The 20,290-nt window shown below is 39.4% G+C and overlaps 1 protein-coding gene and 1 long non-coding RNA gene across 12 annotated transcripts in view; one reads left to right on the top strand and one right to left on the bottom strand.

The window, feature by feature from the left end:
• The window catches only part of PARD3 (par-3 family cell polarity regulator), a 648,004-nt gene that overhangs the window by 156,199 nt on the left and 471,515 nt on the right, over window positions 1–20,290 (bottom strand). For 6 of the 11 annotated variants that reach the window (XM_030550179.1, XM_030550177.1, XM_030550180.1 and 3 more), the window contains one exon: window positions 1,392–1,502. The exons of 4 other annotated variants lie outside the window; for them this stretch is intronic. In XM_030550179.1, the coding sequence (XP_030406039.1) occupies window positions 1,392–1,502 (111 nt within the window). Of the gene's footprint in view, window positions 1–1,391; window positions 1,503–19,406; window positions 20,141–20,290 lie in introns of those variants that run through there. One more of the 11 variants, XM_030550185.1, reaches the window with a different exon arrangement.
• The window catches only part of LOC115645483, a 49,356-nt gene that overhangs the window by 14,493 nt on the left and 14,573 nt on the right, over window positions 1–20,290 (top strand). The window contains exon 2 of the long non-coding RNA XR_003998755.1: window positions 1,564–1,680. This is a non-coding gene — a long non-coding RNA (uncharacterized LOC115645483). The remainder of the gene's footprint in view (window positions 1–1,563; window positions 1,681–20,290) is intronic.

Genomic DNA, 20,290 nt, shown 5'->3' with positions numbered 1-20,290 from the left:
CCACCCACCCACACACACACACACACACACACACACACACTGTTACATATTTCCTCCAGCTTCAAAACTTTCCTTTACAGTTTTATTTGAGAAAGCAATTACTTCAAAAGAATGTCTCAACAAAACAGGAAGACATTTAGTGCTCCTATTTTTGTTTTATCAATAAAAGGAAAATTAAGACATAAGTAAAGATCAAAAGCCATGTTTCGGAGAGGGAAACTCAGAGATTTACAATTAAACTCTGTTAACAGATTAATCCATATCTTTTTGGGAGCCAAACATCAAATATAGAGTTCACAGATTCATATATATTAAGAACAGAAGGGATCATCATGATCAACTAGTTTAACCTCCTGCATTACACAAGTCAAAATTTCACCCAGTGATTTCTGCATCAAGCCTACAACTTCTGGTTGAGCTAGGGTATATCTTTTAGAAAAACATACAGTCTTCCACTCCATCCCTAAGTAAGTTGTTCCAATGGTTAATAACTCTCAGTGTTACAAATGTGCACCTTATTTCTAGTCTGAGTTTGTCTAATTTAAGCTTAGCTTGTTATGCCTTTGTTTCCTAGATTAAACAGCCACCTACTCTCAGAAATCTCCCCATGTAGGTGCTTTCAGACTGTGAACAAGTCACTTCCTAATCTTCTCTTGGATTTAGCCCTAAATGAAGTAAGAAGAGATAACAGAGCCCGGGCCCAGAATCCCTGGAGTCTGCAGGACATAGGGTGAAACTCAGATTGGAAATATTAGCTTGTTTAAAATAATGAGGAGCATATGACACAAACAATACACAGGCTTCAAATGTTAAGGGAAGGAGAACAAGGCAAAAATAGAGGTACTCACCACTTGGTTTTACAATTAACAGTTTAATGTACATATTATTCCATGACAACATAAACAGAACTGCAGTGACAAATTTATTTGCAATGATCAAATTTTAAATTCTATTTCAGAACAGCATAAAAACAACTAGTTATAAACGAGGTATGGAAGACTTTAAGGGAAAGTTACAAAATGTATTTCAATTTTATATAAATATTTGTTTTCTCAGAAGTCTGTAAAATCGATTATCGAACCACTCTTCAGAAAAATCAGTCTTTCACGTGCCCCAATTAAGAAATAATTATACAGCTGCTACTGGTCACATAAAAGATACTGAATGCAGTCAAAAGAAACTGTCACTGTTTATGGCCCAAACAAATCCAGTTTCTCTCTGTTTCTTTCTGTTATATTAAATATATAAGCACATCAGCATTTGGCTAATTTTATCAATGAAAACCAAACTTCAGTTGCATGTAAATTCTTGAGTTTAGAAACACCACAAAAACCCCCCCCCAAAACAAAAAAACTCTCTCTACTAATGTTTAAGCAAATACTGAAGTCTACCTCTCCTGTTCTTGCTTCATTCGTATTCTCTCCTCTTCTGAAGTAAGGGCTTCCTGAACTTTAATTTTACCAGTTTTCTCAATCTTGTCATCTTTGCGATGTTTGCCAAACCTGTTAATAACAAAACATTCTAACTTGTCAAATGAACACAAATGTATTTCTCTTTTCCTAGGACAATGTTGTACTTATTATAGGAGCAGCTGCTTGAAAACCAGGAGAGGAGACTGCCAAGATTTCTGAACCTCCATTTTTAATACTTCTGTCTTTGTTTTCTTGAGAATTTATAAAGGTGAGGTTTTTTTGTTTGTTTTTTATTATAGCATTGTATGCTTTTTTCTGACAACATTTCCGGATCACTATTTTTAAATCCACTATTTTTAAAATTATTCAACACTGTAACTTCCAGAGAATGTAAATCAGAGTTTACATTAGTATAGGCCCTTCTTTTATGAACTGCAGGAGACAATCCAGAATCATCTGTATAATAATTGCTCAATAAGCAATATCAGCTCACTTCACCCTATAGCAGCAGTTGCATTGGCTATAGTGGATAGAATTCAAATTGCCAGTTTTCACCTTTAAAACCCCAAATGATTTGAGACCTGATTACCTGTAGGATTGTCTCCCTCCTTGTGACATGCTGCCGTGATTAAGATCAGTGGAGGTGCTTGAGCTGGACCCTCCTCCTCTACATACAGGGAGAGCACTCTGCTGGCAACTTCTTCATGAGGGTCCCTCACCTCTGGAACGCCTTTCCCCCACTTGGTTAGCCAGACCTCAGAACTTTTAAACTTCCAGGCATGCTGCACATCCCACTGTTTTCTCCCAAGTATTTGGGGAGGGGAATGTCTGAGGTTGGAAGTTTATTTATTGTTAGGACCAATGAGAGTGTATGTATGTGTGTGTGGGTGTTAATTTTTACCCATCATAGACGGAATTACATATTTTATACACTTAAATAAATAAATACAATATTCCTCAAGTTTTAGGGAGTAAGAAAACGACAACTTTTGGGCATATTTAAAGCACAAGGATAACATCTACATATCTATTAAGCCCATTGTGTTTATCACTTCAAAAACATTAAGAGTATTTTTTCCATCAAATGCTCTGCTGAAACTGATGAAAGTAGACAGCCACTTATGGCACTATTCACTCAGAAGTTTACATCAAAAGTCAAATGAAAGCACTAACAATGTGCAAAGTGGAGCCAGGTCAATCAAATAGCTATCCATTCAAAACGTTTACAAACAGAAGAATATAAACTTCTCTTAAACACTTACAAAAAATTAGTATTCATGGGTCAGAGGAAAACTTTGAAACTAGCAGGATTTTTTATAACATCATTTCCCCCCCCCCTTCCCCTCCTTCCTAAAACAAAGCCATTGTGTGGGCCGAATACATACCCATACAGTGACCCTAAAGAAAGATTAATCTCAGGTCACACCATCTAAAATTATACAAGGCAGTCAAGTTTATGGATCTTAGGGGTAGCTATAAAAAAATGAAGACAATGGGAACTACGCAGACTTTGGAGTACATGGATGTTCTCTGTTTTTCCCAGGATGCTCATTTCTAAAGTAATCCAAACCAATGAGGCATGAGACAAAATTGATCATTAATAATTATTTGGAAAGGGAGAGGACATCACAGAGCTTGAGAACATGAAACTCTCGAAGAAGGTATAATATTCTGATAGCAATTAAAATCTCTGGTTATACATTGGGACAGTTGCTTTATGTATCACATTTATAATTAAAATTCAATCAGTGATTAGCAGTACCTGGATAAGATAGAAAGAATAGTAAAGGGTAAATATGGTGGCACTAGGAGCTTTTTAATGACCTGAAAATCAAAAAAATCTACAAAAAATGGAAAAATTGACAAATTGCTAAGGATGAATACACAAGAATAGCACAAAGCACGCAGGGACAAAATCAGAAAGGCTAAGGCACAAAATGAGTTACACTTAGCAAGGGATATAAAAACCAGAAAGAAGAGGTTCTATGAAAACAGGAACAAGAAACAAAGCATTGTTTCACCATTCAGTGGGGAAGAGTTAATAATGGATGGCATCACGAAGATGGAAGTATTTAATGCTTATTTTACTTAAGTTTTTACTAAAATTGTTAATTATGACCAAATGCTTAACACAATTAATATTAACAAGGGGGAAGGAACACAAGCCAAAACAGGGAAAGAACAGATTAAAGAATGTTTAGATAAGTTAGATGTAATCAAGTTGGCGTGGCCTGATGAAATTCACCCGAGGGTACTTGAGGAACTAGCTGAAGCATTAGTGATTATCTTCTTTGAGAACTCTCGTGGATAGGAGAAGGAAAAAACATAGAACGTATCTTTAAAAAGGGTAACAAAGAAGAGCTAGGGGGATTATAGATCAGACAGCCTATCTTTGATATCTGGAAAGATACACATTGATTTTTTTAACAATTTGTTTCAGTAAGCACCTGAAAGAAAATAGGGTGATAAATTATAACCCACATAAATGTGTGATGCCACACCAATCTAATTTCCTTCTTTGACATGGTACTGGCTTACTGTGGTCTAGATGAAATTACTTGGCGGGGGAGGGGAGCAGACTGGTTAAAAACTGTACTCAATGAGTAGTTATCAATGGTTCACCGTCAAACTGGAAGGACATATCTAGTGGGATCTCTCTAGGTCCAGCACCATTAATAATTTTATTTATGACTTGGCTAGTGGAGTGGAGAATATGCTTATAAAATATGCAGATGACACCAAGATGGGAGAGGCTGCTAGCACTTTGGAGGTCAGAATTCAAATTCAAAATGACCTTGACTAATTGGAGAACCAGTCTGAAACCAACTAGATGAAATTCAGTAAAGACAAGTGCAAAGTACTAAACTTTGCATGGGAAAATCAAATACAAAAATGCAAAATGGGGAATAAGTGGCTAGACAGTAGTTCTGCTGAAAAAGATCTCGGGGTTATAATGGATCACAAATTGAATATGAGCCAACAAACTGATGCAGATTGAAAAATGCTAATATCATTCTGAGGTGTATTAACAGGAGTGTCATATGTAAGTCATGGGAGGTAGCTGTCCCACTTTATTTGGCACTGGTGAGGCCTCAGCTGGAGTACTGGGCCCAGTTTTGCATGCCGCACTGTAAGAAAGATGGGGACAAGCTGGAGAGAGTCCTGAGAAAAGCAACAAAAATGATAATAGGATTAGAAAACCTGACCTCTGAGGAAAGGTTAAAAACACCTGTGTATGTCTAGTCTTGAGAAAAGACGACTGCGGGGGGGACCTGATAACAGTCTTCAAATAGGTTAAGGCCTGTTCTAAAGCAGATGGTGATCAACTGTTCTCCATGTTCACTGGAGGAAGGGCAAGAAGTAATGGGCTTAATCTGCAATAAGGGAGATTTAGATTAGATATTAGCAATAAATAAATAACAGCAACTTTCTAACTACAAGTATAGTTAAGAACTGTAATTGGCTTCCAAGCAAGGTTGTGGAATCCCCATCACTGGCAGCTTTTAAGTTAGACAACACCTATCAGGGATGATCTAGATCCTGCCTCAGCACAGTGGACTGTATTATATGACCTCTCAAGGCTCTTTTCAACCTTGCATTTCTATGATTCTATAATCTTCTAAAGAACTCCACCTGTGTATCAAATAATAGTTGCTCCCCTCAAGAAGACAAGAAAAATTATATATCTCAGGTAAAATTTTAATCCAGGTTTTGGATCCTATATGCTGGATGAAAGGGCCCAAGCAGTGTAAAGAAGCACTAAACCCCAGGATTTGGCTAGAGGATTCCCCCAGGGGCAGAACCGTGGAAGATAGCTGCAAGCCCTGGTATACATGGTGTGCTTGGGGGAATTGGGAGGGGGGGAAGGGAGGGGAGAAAGAGGCTGGTGGTGAGAGAAGCATGTCAGGGGTCGGGTTGCAGCACATACTGCTGTGGAGATTCCAGGCAGCACTATGCACCATAGGCAATCAGGGCCAGGCTGTTGTAACTCTGACAGGACCCCAGTGCTGTCTATGTTATGCCAGGAGCGGCCCAGCATTGGGAAGATACAAAGGTGACTTGAAGCCACCATGCCCCCTTTGGAGGTACACCCTTAGTGTACAATGAGAAATATAGACCAAACAAAAATGTAATACTCCTTCTTCACCCTAGGTAATACTAAAATAATTCTAAATGTAACTTTTTTCTATTTACAAACATAGTTTAATATTCTTCTAAGGATGGTTATAGCATGCATTATATTATTAAACAATATCCTCTTAATAATAACATAAGCAAGCAAGAACATATCACACACATTAATCAGTTTATTTAGTGTTCCCTTAATCCAAGTTCTGCTTCTTAAAGTGTAGTTTTAAAAAATGGTTTCATGGTACTCTAATTGGAACATATACAAATATTTCAAGATTTTTTCTGACAGATTGAAATAAGGGGTGTAAATTAAAAATATCCTATCTATCCAACAGTGTGAGAAGCTGATGATAGAGAGCAGCTGAAATCTTGTTCACTCTAATTGCCAACATACTCCAGGGCTCTATTAATTTTTAGCTTCTTCATTTTCCTTTTGCAGTGAGGGTCAAAGAACATTTCTATATGCATGTGAACTCTCAAAGTCAGATTCACAGTTTTAAACCTCAACTCAGTCTATGACAACAATCACATAATATCAAGACAGTTAAAGATATAAAAGGATCAATTATTTTTCTTTTATGATGTTCTAGAACAGGGTGTCCTTTTCAGACAGGTCACCTTTCAAGTTACAGTATAGCAGAAGAAAGTGCTAACCTTAAAGCCATGGTGGCAGTTTGTTGCATTATTAACAAAGCAAAGAGTGTCTGAGAACAGAGTCCTGTACTTCTGAATCGTTATCTCAGACTAGGATAACCTGTGTGTAGCCATCCAAGCAGAGTAAAGTATATAGCAAAAATCCTTTTGTTGGTCACCCAGCTGTACTAAACTGGCGTCCGCTTGCTTGAGTGAATTTTCCATCAGCCAATTTGGGGACTGATCCAAAGCCCATTAAACTCGACAGAAAGACTCTCAGTGACTTCAGTGGACTTAGAATCAGGCCCTCAGAGTTGCTCAATAATATAAGGAAAGAGTGAAAAGAGGGGAGAAAAATTCCTTAGAATGTAATAATAAATACACAGGAGAGTTCATTTCATATATAAAAAAAACAGATCTGCTTTCAGACTGATGAAAAATGGTTATATGTGAGCAACGTGAATTCAGAAATATTATCTATTAAGAATAACGTCAGTTAGAAAGAACATATCAATATCTCTGATACAACAAAAATAATCTTCATGTAATCTGCTAAATGGATTTTACTCTGATGCGTTACTGATGAGATCATTGCCATCTGCCAAATCGTCCACATATTTCATTAGAATAAAGAGCTATGGAAGAAATATGCATTAGTTGATTAATAAAAAAAACACAAAAATTGATTGAGACAGAAAAAGTTCAGTAGCATTATGTTCTTTAATAGACAAAGGACCATCATTAAAAATTAACAAATGGTAAGTGTCTCAAGCTATTCTATTGATGCTTTCTGATGTAAAGTAAGGCATGCTCTTTTCCCAGTGACAAAATTTCTCTCTCTCCCTCTCACACACACACACACATCCCACTACTCAGAAAGGGTATTAGCAATAACCTATGTAATGTTTTGACCCTGTTGTGTCAGTAAAATTATAAGATTTATATTTGTAATAATTCTTCTAAATGACAACACAAACAGTACCTCTTTTTATAGATAAAATAAAAAGTATTTTTAATTAATGTCCAATGCGATACTTAAAACAAAAGGTTCCTGATTTATGGCAAACAGATGCTTAATAATATCAGCTGCTTAACTTAAAAATGATAGACTATTAACCCTGAAATATTAATGATCTTGAGAGTTTATAAGTTCTCCAGACTTTGGCAAATTTTTAAAATTAATATTTAATAAAATTCCCATTTAATGCAATGTGTGTATTATATATTCCCAACATATATACAGAACATCTGGTGGGACTAAATGATCATGTTCAGCACAATCATCATTACTAACCATGAAGTCTCAGAAAACCGAAGCAGATCACAGACTCTGCATGAACTGCCTCTGCAGCATCATTCTCCCCCAGGTGCCATGGAATCCCTGGTTGAACCGGGTGATATGGTTGAGATACACATTCTCTCATTCCCCTTTCAAACCCACAAGGATTCCCTGCTTATGTTAAAAAAAAATGGCAGACATATTCTTCCCTCTTATGGAGAACCCACCCGGGCTGGGTTTTTTGATGCAACATCCACCAGGGGAGGCCCTGGCAACATGGACCATTGAGATCTCTCATGCTGCAGAGGCATGTAAGGGGACCCTGCATGCTCTGTAGTGGCATAGATCTTCCATGCAAATGGAGAATACCTCCAGAGGAAAACTTGGGATTCACAGTTTATTCCATAAGAAAATCACTTGCAAAGTCTCCAAAGTCTCTACTGAAAAGGAATACCACCAGCACAGACCACTATTACACAAGCAACCAACACAGATAACTAGTATGGTCTTTGCATCTATCAGTCATCATCCTCAGAAGGCCCTCCAGGCCACAAAGAATGCGAGATGTATCATGACATTCTCTAGGTCATGGACAGGCAACCTATGGCATGCGTGCTGAAGGCGGCACATGAGCTGATTTACAGTGGCATTCACACTGTCTGGGCCCTGGCCACTGGTCTGGGGGCTCTGCATTTTAATTTAACTTTAAATGAAGATTCTTAAACATTTAAAAAACCTTATTTACTTTACATACAACAATAGTTTAGTTATATATTATAGATTTATAGAAAAAGATCTTCTAAAATGTTAAAACGTATTACGTGAAACCTTAAATTAGAGTGAATAAATGGAGACTTGGCAAACCACTTCTGAAAGGTTGCCGACCTCTGCACTAGGTGCTCCTTTTCCTATATGTATCCAAGCCATCATGTGCTCTCACAACCAAAATCTAGATCTACTATATTGGAGAGGAAAGACTGTCTTGTGAAATCAGGACGACTGGGCTCCAAGTCCCAGCTCTGTTACAGGCTTCCTCTGTGATTTTGGAAAATTATTTAATTTCTGTGTGACTCAATTTGCCCATCCATAAAATGATTAGTAAATCAAGGTATCTCACAGGGCTTAATTCAATAACTTCAGTAAAGTGCTTCAATTACTTGGAATGGAAGACACTATATATGGTTAAATGACTATTATTCTACACCAAGCCACTTGCTCCTTACAGTCTTTATATTTGCATATCAGGTATGTAACACTTTAGTAAATCTCTGTTAAGAGAGTCCATCTTTCTGTAAACTGTTAAACGTATAGTTAAACTTCTTGCATTGTCTCCTACAATTATGACCTTTTCTACTTGCCACTGTCATTAAGAGTTGTGCCAAACAACTAAAAAGACACCCTGTGGCAAGTCAGAAAAATGCAATAGCCACAATACTGCACTTTCGAACCAAATCATGTACTGGCTGGGAACGGCACAGGAGGCAGGGGTAATTTTCTAAGTGACCATATACAGAAGATATCAGCCAGTCAGCAAAAAGAGACCTAGAATTGTTATCCTTATTCAGCCTGCCCTTCCTGCCAACTCACTCAGTGATGACACAATCTACTGTGAGAGACACCATAAATTACTTATTTCATGGTGGTGAACTGTAATCTGTTAAACAATGAGTTGTGGCATCCTTGAATGAATCAAGAAGGAAAGCGACTGATTACGAAGAAAAAACTTCCATTTAGACACAACTATCTTGGTAATCAGCAATGATGAGAATAACCAAAGAAAAACTACATGACAGTTAGATGGAGATTTTGTAAAATGCAATGCATTTGGAAGTTCACTCGAGAATAGCAAAAGCGCTTAAGAGGCATACACTCATGAACATGAGAAACATTATTTGGTTGTATATAGCTTTGATGGTCCTAGAAAGATCAGGTTTGATAAACTCAGGGTGTGCTGTTTGGCACAGAACAGAAATTTGTTTTTAAAAAATAACTGTTATGAGAGATCTGACCAAATTAAGGCAGGCTTTTAATCGGTCATGTGCTCTTAATGGACAACATATCCTTTCATTACTGTCCTTTAATGCATTTACAAATGCTTTTTGTCCCTCTCTCTCATAGTCAGTATTCACCAGTCAAGACTGCAATGCTTTATCAGGTAACTCAGCACTTAAGGAGTTCTATAAAGACGTGAACAGTAGGATGTAAAAACAACTACAGGAAAATTTGAAATAGAAGATGGGGTGGGAAAGAGATCTACTGTGAGCCAATTTCCACTCACAAATTGAAAGGCAGTGTGATTCTCATTCTGAAGGAGTCATTGATTAAATGTCTCAGTGCCACACTACTAGTGAATTTACCTGTTCCACAGACTGTATGAATTTTTTCTTCTGTGAAGTTTCTGTTTGTGAAAAATATTACTCTAGAAGATTTCATGTCAATGCATTTCAACATTATTTTGTTCAAATTTCACTACACAACTAAAAGGGATCTTATTATTCACATCACAGCTCCTAATGAAAGGCCTAGCATGTCAAAAACACAGCCCAACATGGCCATTTTCTTTTGCTGGATTTGTTCAATTATACACATGATGATTTAAAAAACTGTCGATGAATCTGGGTGCTAATAAAACTACATTATGTGACTTTAAATCACCAGTGTCCACTTACAGGACTTGAAGAGTGTATTTATGCTGTAGATACTCTTTAGTGTGTCCTCTTGACTACTATACTTCTAATTCCTGCTCTGTTCATTTCAATGCATTATTGTTTCAAAATACAATGCTCCAAATTGCAAATTACATCTGGCTCAAGGGCTGATCATGAGAAACACTTGCACTGCTGCCTCTGCCTGAATAACTCTGATAATAATGAGAGATTGATTGAGCTCCAAGCAACCTACATGATGAGAAGGGTCAATCTGAATATTTCTATTAGCTTCTTTTGTTAAACCTAACACTTTGCCAGGTCAGAGGCAAATAATCATACCACATCTGGTTAGCGTGATTTTATCTTTCCTAAAGAAGCAGTACAATTTAGAAAATTGGTACTGGTCCAAAGGCATACCCTATAAGAAATGGTAATGAGATATGCATCATAAAACCCCATCCATTCATATCGACACTTAAGAGAAGGCAAAAATGAGAGTTGGAAGGGCAATTTTATCTGATTTTTTTTAATATTAAAAACAAAGGAAGTAGACCTTAGTATTATGAATAGTCTTTATAAATTCACTTTATAACTGAAACACTTGCATTTGAGGGTTATATACCCTCAGTATAAATGCTTGATACAAAAACCCAGTCAACATGTGCTTGGTTGGCATCTTAGTAACAAAGAGAAAGCTTTTCAGATACAGAGAATGCTTAACATAAACACAGTTAGCATCAGAATATAAATGGTATACATTGATTTGATGGAATATTAAGAAGATGCATTTGTTAATTAGACCATGAGGACTCCTCAATAACATTCCTCCTACAAATAAGTCTTACAGCCATACACTCAAACTGAAGAAAAGTGGAAAGTTTACATGGCCACATAAAAGGTTAATCAAACTACCGATAGTTCATGTGGAACCTTCCAAAGATTAAAACTTCCCTACAGATCACATTATCTGAAAAAATTAAAAAGTCAGTCAGCATTTTTTTCTGTCAATTACTGGAAAATCTTTGTTGTTACATGTTTCCCAGATAATATTCTCTGTAAGTCAAATTAAGCATACATGTTATCACTTTGGACCTTCACTCTGATTCACAAATACACACTTAATATGAGATGAGGAAGGGAACAAATGCTTTCCAACAGAGGGTGACATAGACCATAGACAACTTGGCAGGAACCTGTGGGGCATGCTTAATTTTAATAAAGATCAGTAGCTGCCTTCATCTCCATCATGGAGGTGCATTCTCATGGAGACTGAAGGTCCCAGCATGCCGTTCTGCATCTTAAGCTGCATGACCTGAATAGAGGTGGGTCACATTTTAGAATGCCCCAAGGCTACATTTTGGGCACCCCCAATTTGACCAGTAAAGTTGAATATAACTTGAACATGGCAGATACTTTTTAATCATGAAGACCACACTTAAAAATACATTTTTAAAAAAAACCCAAGGATTAATCCCAGTCGGCAGGACATCTTTACAAGGTGTCCTAAGGCAGATGTTCTCAATCCTTTTCTTTCTGAAGCCCGCCCAACATGCTATAAAAACTCCACGGCCCACTTGTGCCACAGTAATTGGTGTTCTGCATATAAAAGCCTGGGCCGATGTTAGGGTGTAGCAAGCAGGGTAATTGCCTGGGGTCCCATGCTACAGGGATCCCCACAGAGCTACGTTGTCCAACTGTCAGCTTCAGCCCTGGGTGGCAGGGCTCAGGGTTCAGCTTTCTGCCCTGGGCCCCAGCGAGTCTAATGCTGGCCTGCTTGGTGGCCCCCATGAAACTTGCTCGAGGCCGCTTAGGGGGTCAAGGACCCCTGGTTGACAATCAGTGCCCTAAGACACAAAAAATTAATTTATTACATATAAATGAAGTCCATGATCCTGTGCAAATCTCAAGCGGAGCTCAAAGAATAGTGGCTAAATTGTGTGTTTTAAAAAGTCTATAAAACAAAACATTTCAGACACATTTTTTTGGCTTGGAAATACAAGGCTAGATCCTCCACTGGCATATCTCTGTTGCCTTCTGGGCAGCTACATAAATTTACATTGGCTGAGGATCTAGAATGCAGTGTTGAATGTTACCTCATGTGGGAAATATCGTCTGTGTGAAAGATTAAGAGCTGGATTCTGTATTACAGGAATGTTTGTTTAGCATCACTGGTGCAAAGCATCTCAAAAGCTGACGAAGCCAGTGATGGAAGGATCATTTTATTGAGGAGGAATCACTGGTGGGACAGAGCTGGCAGACAGGCTCCTGTGCCACCCCCACTACAGGTGCTGGAGGTTGGCCAGGGAGAAGGGGGAATTGGCTAGAGATTTTCTGAGCCCTAGAAATACCTGGCTGCCCTAACAGCCCCTTAGGCTGTTGGTAGTCAGAGCTAGGATTTGACTTCGTGGTAACTGGAAGTGCAATAACTAAATCAGTTGTAAATCATGCCTTATGTTATTTATGTGTACATACTTACTTCAGATGAGGAATGTTCTATTTTGATATAGTTTAACAGAGAAATAAGATATTAAAATAGAACACTCAATTCAAAATAAGAGTGTCCATACAAAGCCTCCACCAAAATAACCAGAGGTGTGAATTACAAGCAATTTAGATATTTCAGTGCCAGTTACCATGGAGATGAGCACCTGGTTAAACCAGCCAACTGGCTGTTCTAATTTATACTTCCACCTTTTAACTCCTGTTCTCATGTGATCCACAGCCACAGCAGAGGAGCTAAGCCTACTGCTTTTTCTTAACGAACAGTCTAACAGCTCCAGGAACAACAATTTACTATTTAAATCAAAACAACCCCTCCCTGGCCCAAAGGTTCTTCGGGTTCTGACATCTTCTTATTATTTGTACGCTACTGGTACTAGGCCTAGCAAGAGTGGGCTACTATTATGCTTGTTACAGTACATATTAGCAGAGCTACGACATCATGAAGGGTTTTAAAAAAAAATCTCTATTTCAACTTCAAAACATACTTCCCACAGAAACATTTGCAGTCTAAAAATAAATCTCACGAAAAGAAACGCTGATGAAATTGGCACTAAGATTTGCAAAACTCTTCATATTACCAAAGCACTTTTCATACTTTTGTAGCCAAGAAAGAGAAATGAACCAGTAACGATTTTTTTGGACTGCTGATATCATCAGGATCTATTATCCAGATATCCTGCTTTGGAGATTCCTGCATTTTACTGAAGATAATGCAGTGGGTATCATTAGTTGCACGGTATCATCAGAAAAAATAAAATATTTTAACTCATTAATTGCTTCTTTGTCTGGACCTCCTGCAGCTAGGCACTAATGTCTTTTTAGTACCAAGTTGTATTCTGAATGTAAGACTTTCAGCACTAGAGGTTAAAAAGAAAAAAATCATTAACAACAGTTGGATATATTTTAAATTATTTATTAGTAAGGCTATGATTTAGTCACGGAGATGGTGGAAGTCACGGAATCCATGACTTCAGCCTGTGGTGGTCGGGAGCCGTAGGGTTCCTCTCCGCCAGTAGGGGCACAGAGCTGTGGGGTACCCCCCCGGAGCCTCTGGTGACCCCCGGAGCTCCCGGCCGCTACAAGTGGTGGGAACCCCCAACTCCCACAGGTTGCAGGGGAACCCCCAAATAGTCACTGGCAGAGTACCCCCCAAGCTCCTGGCTGCCAGTGGCAGAATCCCCAAGCCCCTGCCAGCAGACAACCCCCGAGCCCCAGGCTCCAATGGTAGAACCCCTGAGCCCCCAGCCACAGTGGGGAAACCCCCAAGTCCCCACTGGCAGAGGACCCCAGAGCCCTGGGTCACGGGCGGGGGGAGCCCTGAGCCCTGGTCCACCGGCGGCAGGAACCTGAGTCCCTGACTGCCGAGAGGGTAATCCCTGAGCCCCCGCCAGCAGAGGACCGCTGAGCACCGGAAGCCCCAAGGCCCTGGCCATTGTGGGCAGCAGGGGAATCCCCGAGTCCCCAGTTGCCAGCAGTGGCAAAGGAACCCCCAACCTCCCAGCCCCCATGGGCGGCAGAGGAACCCCCAAGCTCCTAGACACCATGGGTGGCGGGGAGCCCTGCAGCTCACAGACACGGCAAGGGAATCCCACAGCTCCTAGCTACTGCCGACGGGATTACCCCACAGCTCCTTGTCCCCCACGGGCAGCAGGGGGTCCCCCTAGAGCTGCAGGTGGCCCCCAGCTGCTGCAAGCAGCTCTTAGCCTCTGCTCAGTTGCCCTGCTTCAGGCGGTGTGGGGATCCGCAGAACCCCATTTTGTCAGGTATATTTTTAGTAAAAGTCAGGGACAGGTCACGGCTTCCTGTGAATTTTTCTTATTTGCCCATAACCTGTCTGTGACTTTTACTAAGAATATCCATGACAAAATCTTAGCTTTATTTATTAGATGTTCTTGTTGAGATGTTTAATAGCAATTCAACTTGCATTCTAAATACTGTTAGTATAGCTCCTGTCTAATGTGCCAGAGGCCCTTGATATTGGTCTAAGGTGTACTATATTCATGTTCTTTATTGCAGTGTTCATTAATACTGATGCAGCTTAGGGCTTACTAGTTTTTATATTAACACTTTTATATTGAATGTATATAGCCGATCCATGAACTCTGGTTCCGATTTGAAGTTTTCTTACTGGGTGCTAGCTACCTAGCATAATTTTTTAAAAAAGCAAATATACAAATATTTCCAGACATTTAGAAATGAGGCAATCCACAAAACAAACAAAACTTAACACAAGTATTCAGTAGTTGTAAATACTATATGTTATTAGCCTATTAATATTTTGCACTGCAAAAGTATCCTCCATCACAGGATCTGAAAGAACTATAAAATACAGTAATGGGATAGGGATTATAGCCATTTTACAGATGGGGAAGCTGAGGTACAAAGACCAAAGCCCAATTTTTTAAAAATATTAGGCATTGTGACATTTAAATCTCATTTTCAAAAACGATTTAGCACTTAGGACCCTATATCCTATCAACTATTAATGGAATTTTGGCACCACATTGCCTAATTCTAACAGGGAATATCCCTATACATTTAGCATTGTGGAACTATAATGTATATAAGTATTAACCATAAAGATGTATTTACAATAGAGCATGGAAAGACTCTATAGTAGCCACTATAATAGTATGACAGTATTATATGTTAAAAAAACACAAATCTCAGTAGATCTATGGATAGTGTTTCTGGGCCAAGTAGCACTGCTCTCCACTGCATGACTTAAAGGTGTATTTAACTTCCTAACATGAATTTACTAAAAAAAAGAAAAAAATCTAACTAGCTCTGTAAATTAAGAGGCAACAAAGATGTTGAAAGTGGTGCTGGAATATATGGAATCTATAAGGATCTTTTCTGAGGAAGTGATCTTTCAAGAATCATTTCTAGTCACCCCATATCAGAAGATAGCCCAAACATGCTTTGCAAGAACTGCTGATCAAATGAACGCACTGCAGTAGGGTCTACTTTACAAACAACAGTAACATTTATTTGCACTCCCATCTTTTGTAAATTTGCACATAAGCAGCAAAAGTTAATGTGCAACAGAATACCACATTAGCTGCTGAAACATTGTTGCACATTAAAAAGGTTTACTGCATCTTTTCAAACATGCTTACCTGAAAGCCATAAAAAGAGCTACACTAACATATAATGTCAGGTCTATTGCAGTGCATGCCAATCAGTTCTTCACACTGGTGATGAGGGGCAAGCTCCTTGATGCAGGAGCCACTCTAAACAATCCTTGAAAGAAATTTTAACATATGATATTCTACATAATCCATTACCATTTTGGAATGAAGCCATATTTAACAAGTTGTCCCTTCTGAGCTGACAGATGAATTAGCTGGGCTCCAGTGTACATGTTATAGAACCACTGCTCACAATTATACAAAATGTGAAGAGGGAATTTAAAACAACTTATTTTTAAAAGGAATATAAAATCTCTCCTTTAGTGACTGACTGACCTCATTATGTTCAAGGTCCTGTTTAAGTCCTGTGCTTTGAGATCAAAATGATGAATTTCAGAGTTAACATTGAAACATCATTTTTACTTTACTGATCACTAGCCAAACAACATTGAGGTTAGAGGTACCTCAATGGGTTAGTCTACACTACGGGATTATTCCAATTTTGCATAAACCGGTTTTGTAAAACAGATTGTATAAAGTTGAGTGCACATGGCCACACTAAGCACATGAATTCGGCAGTGTGTGTCCATGTACCGAGGCTAGCGGCAAGTTCCGGAGCGTTGCACTGTGGGTAGCTATCCCATAGCTATCCCATAGTTCCCTCAGTCTCCCCCCGCCCACTGGAATTCTGGGTTGAGATCCCAATGCAAAAACAGTGTCGTGGGTGATTCTGGGTAAATGTCATCACTCAATCCTTCCTCCGTGAAAGCAACGGCAGACAATCATTTCACACCCTTTTTCCCTGGATTGCCCTGGCAGACGCCATAGCATGGCAACCATGGAGCCCGTTTTGTCTTTTGTCACTGTCACCGTATGTGTACTGGATGCTGCTGACAGATGCAGTACTGCAGTGCTACACAGCAGCATTCATTTGCCTTTGCAAGGTAGCAGAGACGGTTACCATCCCTATTGCACTGTTTGCCATTGTAATTTGGTGATGAGATGATGGTTATCAGTTGTTCTGTACCATCTACTGCTGTCATGGGTGCTCCTGGTTGGCCTCGCTGAGATCAGCCGGGGGCGCATGGACAAAAATGGGAATGACTCCCCGGGTCATTCCCTTCTTTATGTTTTGTCTAAAAATAGAGTCAGTCCTGCCTAGAATATGCGGCAAGTGTACTAGAGAACCAGAGAGCACAGCCACTCCGTGTCAGAACCCCAGAGATCCCACAGAAATGATGAGCTGCATGCCATTCTAGGGGGTGCCCCTGCAAAAACTCCACCCGTTGCTTCCCTCCTCCCCCAACACTCCTGGGCTACCGTGGCAGACTCCCTCCATTTGTGTGATGAAGTAATAAAGAATGCAGGAATAAGAAACACTGACTTTTTAGTGAGAGAAAATGAGGGGGAGGAAGCCTCCAGCTGCTATGATAGTCCAGGCAGGACATTAAAGGGTGGCGGGGGGAGAGGAGCCCAGCCTCCCGCTGCTGTGATAGTCCAGGCAGTACAGAATCTTTTCTTTAGACATGAAAGGTGGGGGCGGGGGCTGATAGAGCTCAGCCTCCAGTTGCTACGATGAAGACGGTTACCAGTCGTTCTGTATCATCTGCCAGGAATGACCGGGAGTCATTCCCATTTTTACCCAGCCGCCCCCGGCCGACCTCACTGAGGCCGGCCAGGAGCACTCATGGGCTGATGATAATGATGGATAGCAGTCATATTGTACCATCTGCCACTGGGAAGGGGATGCTGGTGTTCAGTGCTGCAGCACCCCGTCTACCAGCAGCATGCAGTAGACATAAGATGACATTGAAAAAAGGCGAGAAACATTTTTTCTCCCTTTTCTTTCGGGGGGGGGGGGGGGGTGGAGGGTGTAAATTGACAACATATACCCTGAAACCCCGGGAAAAAGTTTTTGACCCTTCAGGCACTGGGAGCTCAGCCAAGAATGCAAATGCTTTTTGGAGACTGCTGGGGACTGTGGGATAGCTGGAGTCCTCAGTCCCCCCTCCCTCCCTCCATGAGCGTCCATTTCATTCTTTGGCTTTCCGTTACGCTTGTCACACAGCACTGTGCTGTGGCCTCTATCATAGCCTGGAGATTTTTTCAAATGCTTTGTCATTTCGTCTTCTGTAACGGAGCTCTGATAGAACAGATTTGTCTCCCCATATAGCGATCAGATCCAGTACCTCCCGTACAGTCCATGCTGGAGCTCTTTTTGGATTTGGAACTGCATCGCCACCCGTGCTGATCAGAGCTCCATGCTGGGCAAACAGGAAATGAAATTCAAAAGTTTGCCGGGCTTTTCCTGTCTACCTGGCCAGTGCATCTGAGTTCAGATTGCTTTCCAGAGTGGTCATAATGGTGCACTGTGGGATACCACCTGGAGGCCAATACCATTGATCTGCGGCCACACTAACCCTAATTCGACATGGCAATACCGATTTCAGCGCTACTCCTCTTGGAGAGGAGTACAGAAATTGGTTTAAAGAGCCCTTTATATTGATATAAAGGGCCTCATTGTGTGGATGGGTGCAGGGTTAAATCGGTTTAATGCTGCTAAATTCGGTTTAAACGTGTAGTGTAGACCAGGCCAATGAAACTTGTGTGATGTAATAAGAATTTCCTTTTATCAGTTTTAAATTTGTTGCCTTTCAATTCCTTTAGACATCCCTGTGCTCTGTATTATGAGAAAGGATAATAAAAATGAAGTGTACTTTATGCTAAATCATTATTTTGTATACTTTTATCATTTTCCCCCTATTTGTTTGTTTTCCAAAAAGTCCCAATCATTTAAATATCTCTTCCAATGGAAGTCTTTCTATGCCTCTAGTCATTGTCTGCTATGTAATTTTTCAGGTTGGACAACCACAACTGAACAATTCAAAGTGAGGGCATCTACATACAATGGCATTAGAATATTTTCAGTATTATTGTCTGCCCCATTGTTTCTTCTTTTGAGTGCCACTGTGCAATTCCTAGAAGTTTACATTAAGTTGTTCACAAAGACATCCAAGCCTTTTTCCTGAGTGGTGGTTGTTCAGTAATGTCTATGAGTATTTCAATCACTGGTCTTGGCTTGGCTCTTTGGGCCACTCTACAGTAACAACCTTTTCCCATTTTGAAAATAGATCATTTACTCCTATTCTTCGTTTGTGTCTTTTAGTCAGTTTCTAATTCAAGAAAGTACTTTACCTTTCTTCCTGTGACTATTTATGATTACTTGGTTCCCTTAATAGCATCTTGGAGGGCCTTTATCACAGGCTTTTTGAAAGTCCAAATAAATATCAATAAGTTCTTTTTTTATCCACTGTTTTTGTGATCACACTCAGAATTAGGATTGGCTGGAGAGGAATAATTTTCCTTTACAGAAATCCTACCGGTTTATCCCTATCGTATCACGTTCATGGATGTGTTTTATAACTTTGTCTTTAATTATTTCAACCAATTAACCTGGTCCTGATGTATGGCTCATTGGTTTGTAACTCCCAGGATCATGACTCACACCTTTTTTGAAAGACAGGTTCAACATTTGCTACTCTCTAGTACAGCAGCTGATTTCTCTACACTTTCATCCATGTAGATTTCACCCAGGCTCGAGGGCTTCACAGATTGTGCTCTGTATTTATAGACACAGTCTTTTTAATTGTGCACTACTGATCTACAGGAATCATTTTGTTCATGACCCCAGGCAAATCCACATAGGTATTTCCTGTGCAAACAAGTGTTTACTACAAATGTAATGATTTTATTCTCTAACATAACAAAAGGAAGTACTAACAGGAGGCATTAGCATTCCAACACACTATGAATACAGATCAATGCTCATAAGAAGTGAAATGCAATATTAAGTTAAAACTCTATTCCTTAGAAATTGATCACTCAAGCAAATGTCAACCTAAGTAGTTCAACAGTCATCTGACTCAGTCTACTCCATCTTTTAAATACAATTTTACATTCATTTTCTTTTAACAAATACAAAACATTCTTAAAACTATTTTCAACCAGAATTTTAAAGAAAGACTACAGCTTTAAAAACAAAGTATATAATCAAAGCATCTCTGAACTATTATGCTAATATTACAGATATCCAGCCACTATCAGTTGCAAACTAACTCTCAAAAGAAACGTTTCCAGCAAACATTGCAATGAATGTCATTAACAGATCCTTCACTACTGAAGACAGTATTTATTTACCATACTTTGTTAGGGACTAAATAGTCAATAGCCTTCAATTTTCACATCAATTGCAGAAAAAATTCCCATTTTCTATACAGACTAGAATTGAAATTGATTTAGAATATCTAAACTGTCAACAAATTATTTTACAAAAAGGTATGCTTTACAGAGATTATAAAGTAGGTGTCATCCTTGACACTTCCATTCTATATTCACACTGCAGATCTGGAAAAGAAATATTAAGGAATGTCAGAAAGGGTCTTAGAAGACTCAGCTGTCATGCTATGCGCCTCCTTTTGCTTGCTTTGCAGTCAGACACTGTGTTGTAGATGTCAGAGGTTCTCTATTTAAGCTCACTGACAAGCAAAGGAAGAA

Source organism: Gopherus evgoodei, chromosome 2, assembly GCF_007399415.2.
Source record: "Gopherus evgoodei ecotype Sinaloan lineage chromosome 2, rGopEvg1_v1.p, whole genome shotgun sequence".
NCBI classification, from domain to species: Eukaryota; Metazoa; Chordata; order Testudines; family Testudinidae; genus Gopherus; species Gopherus evgoodei.
Note: the sequence above shows the minus strand (reverse complement) of the source record. Positions and strands in the feature narration are given on the sequence as shown.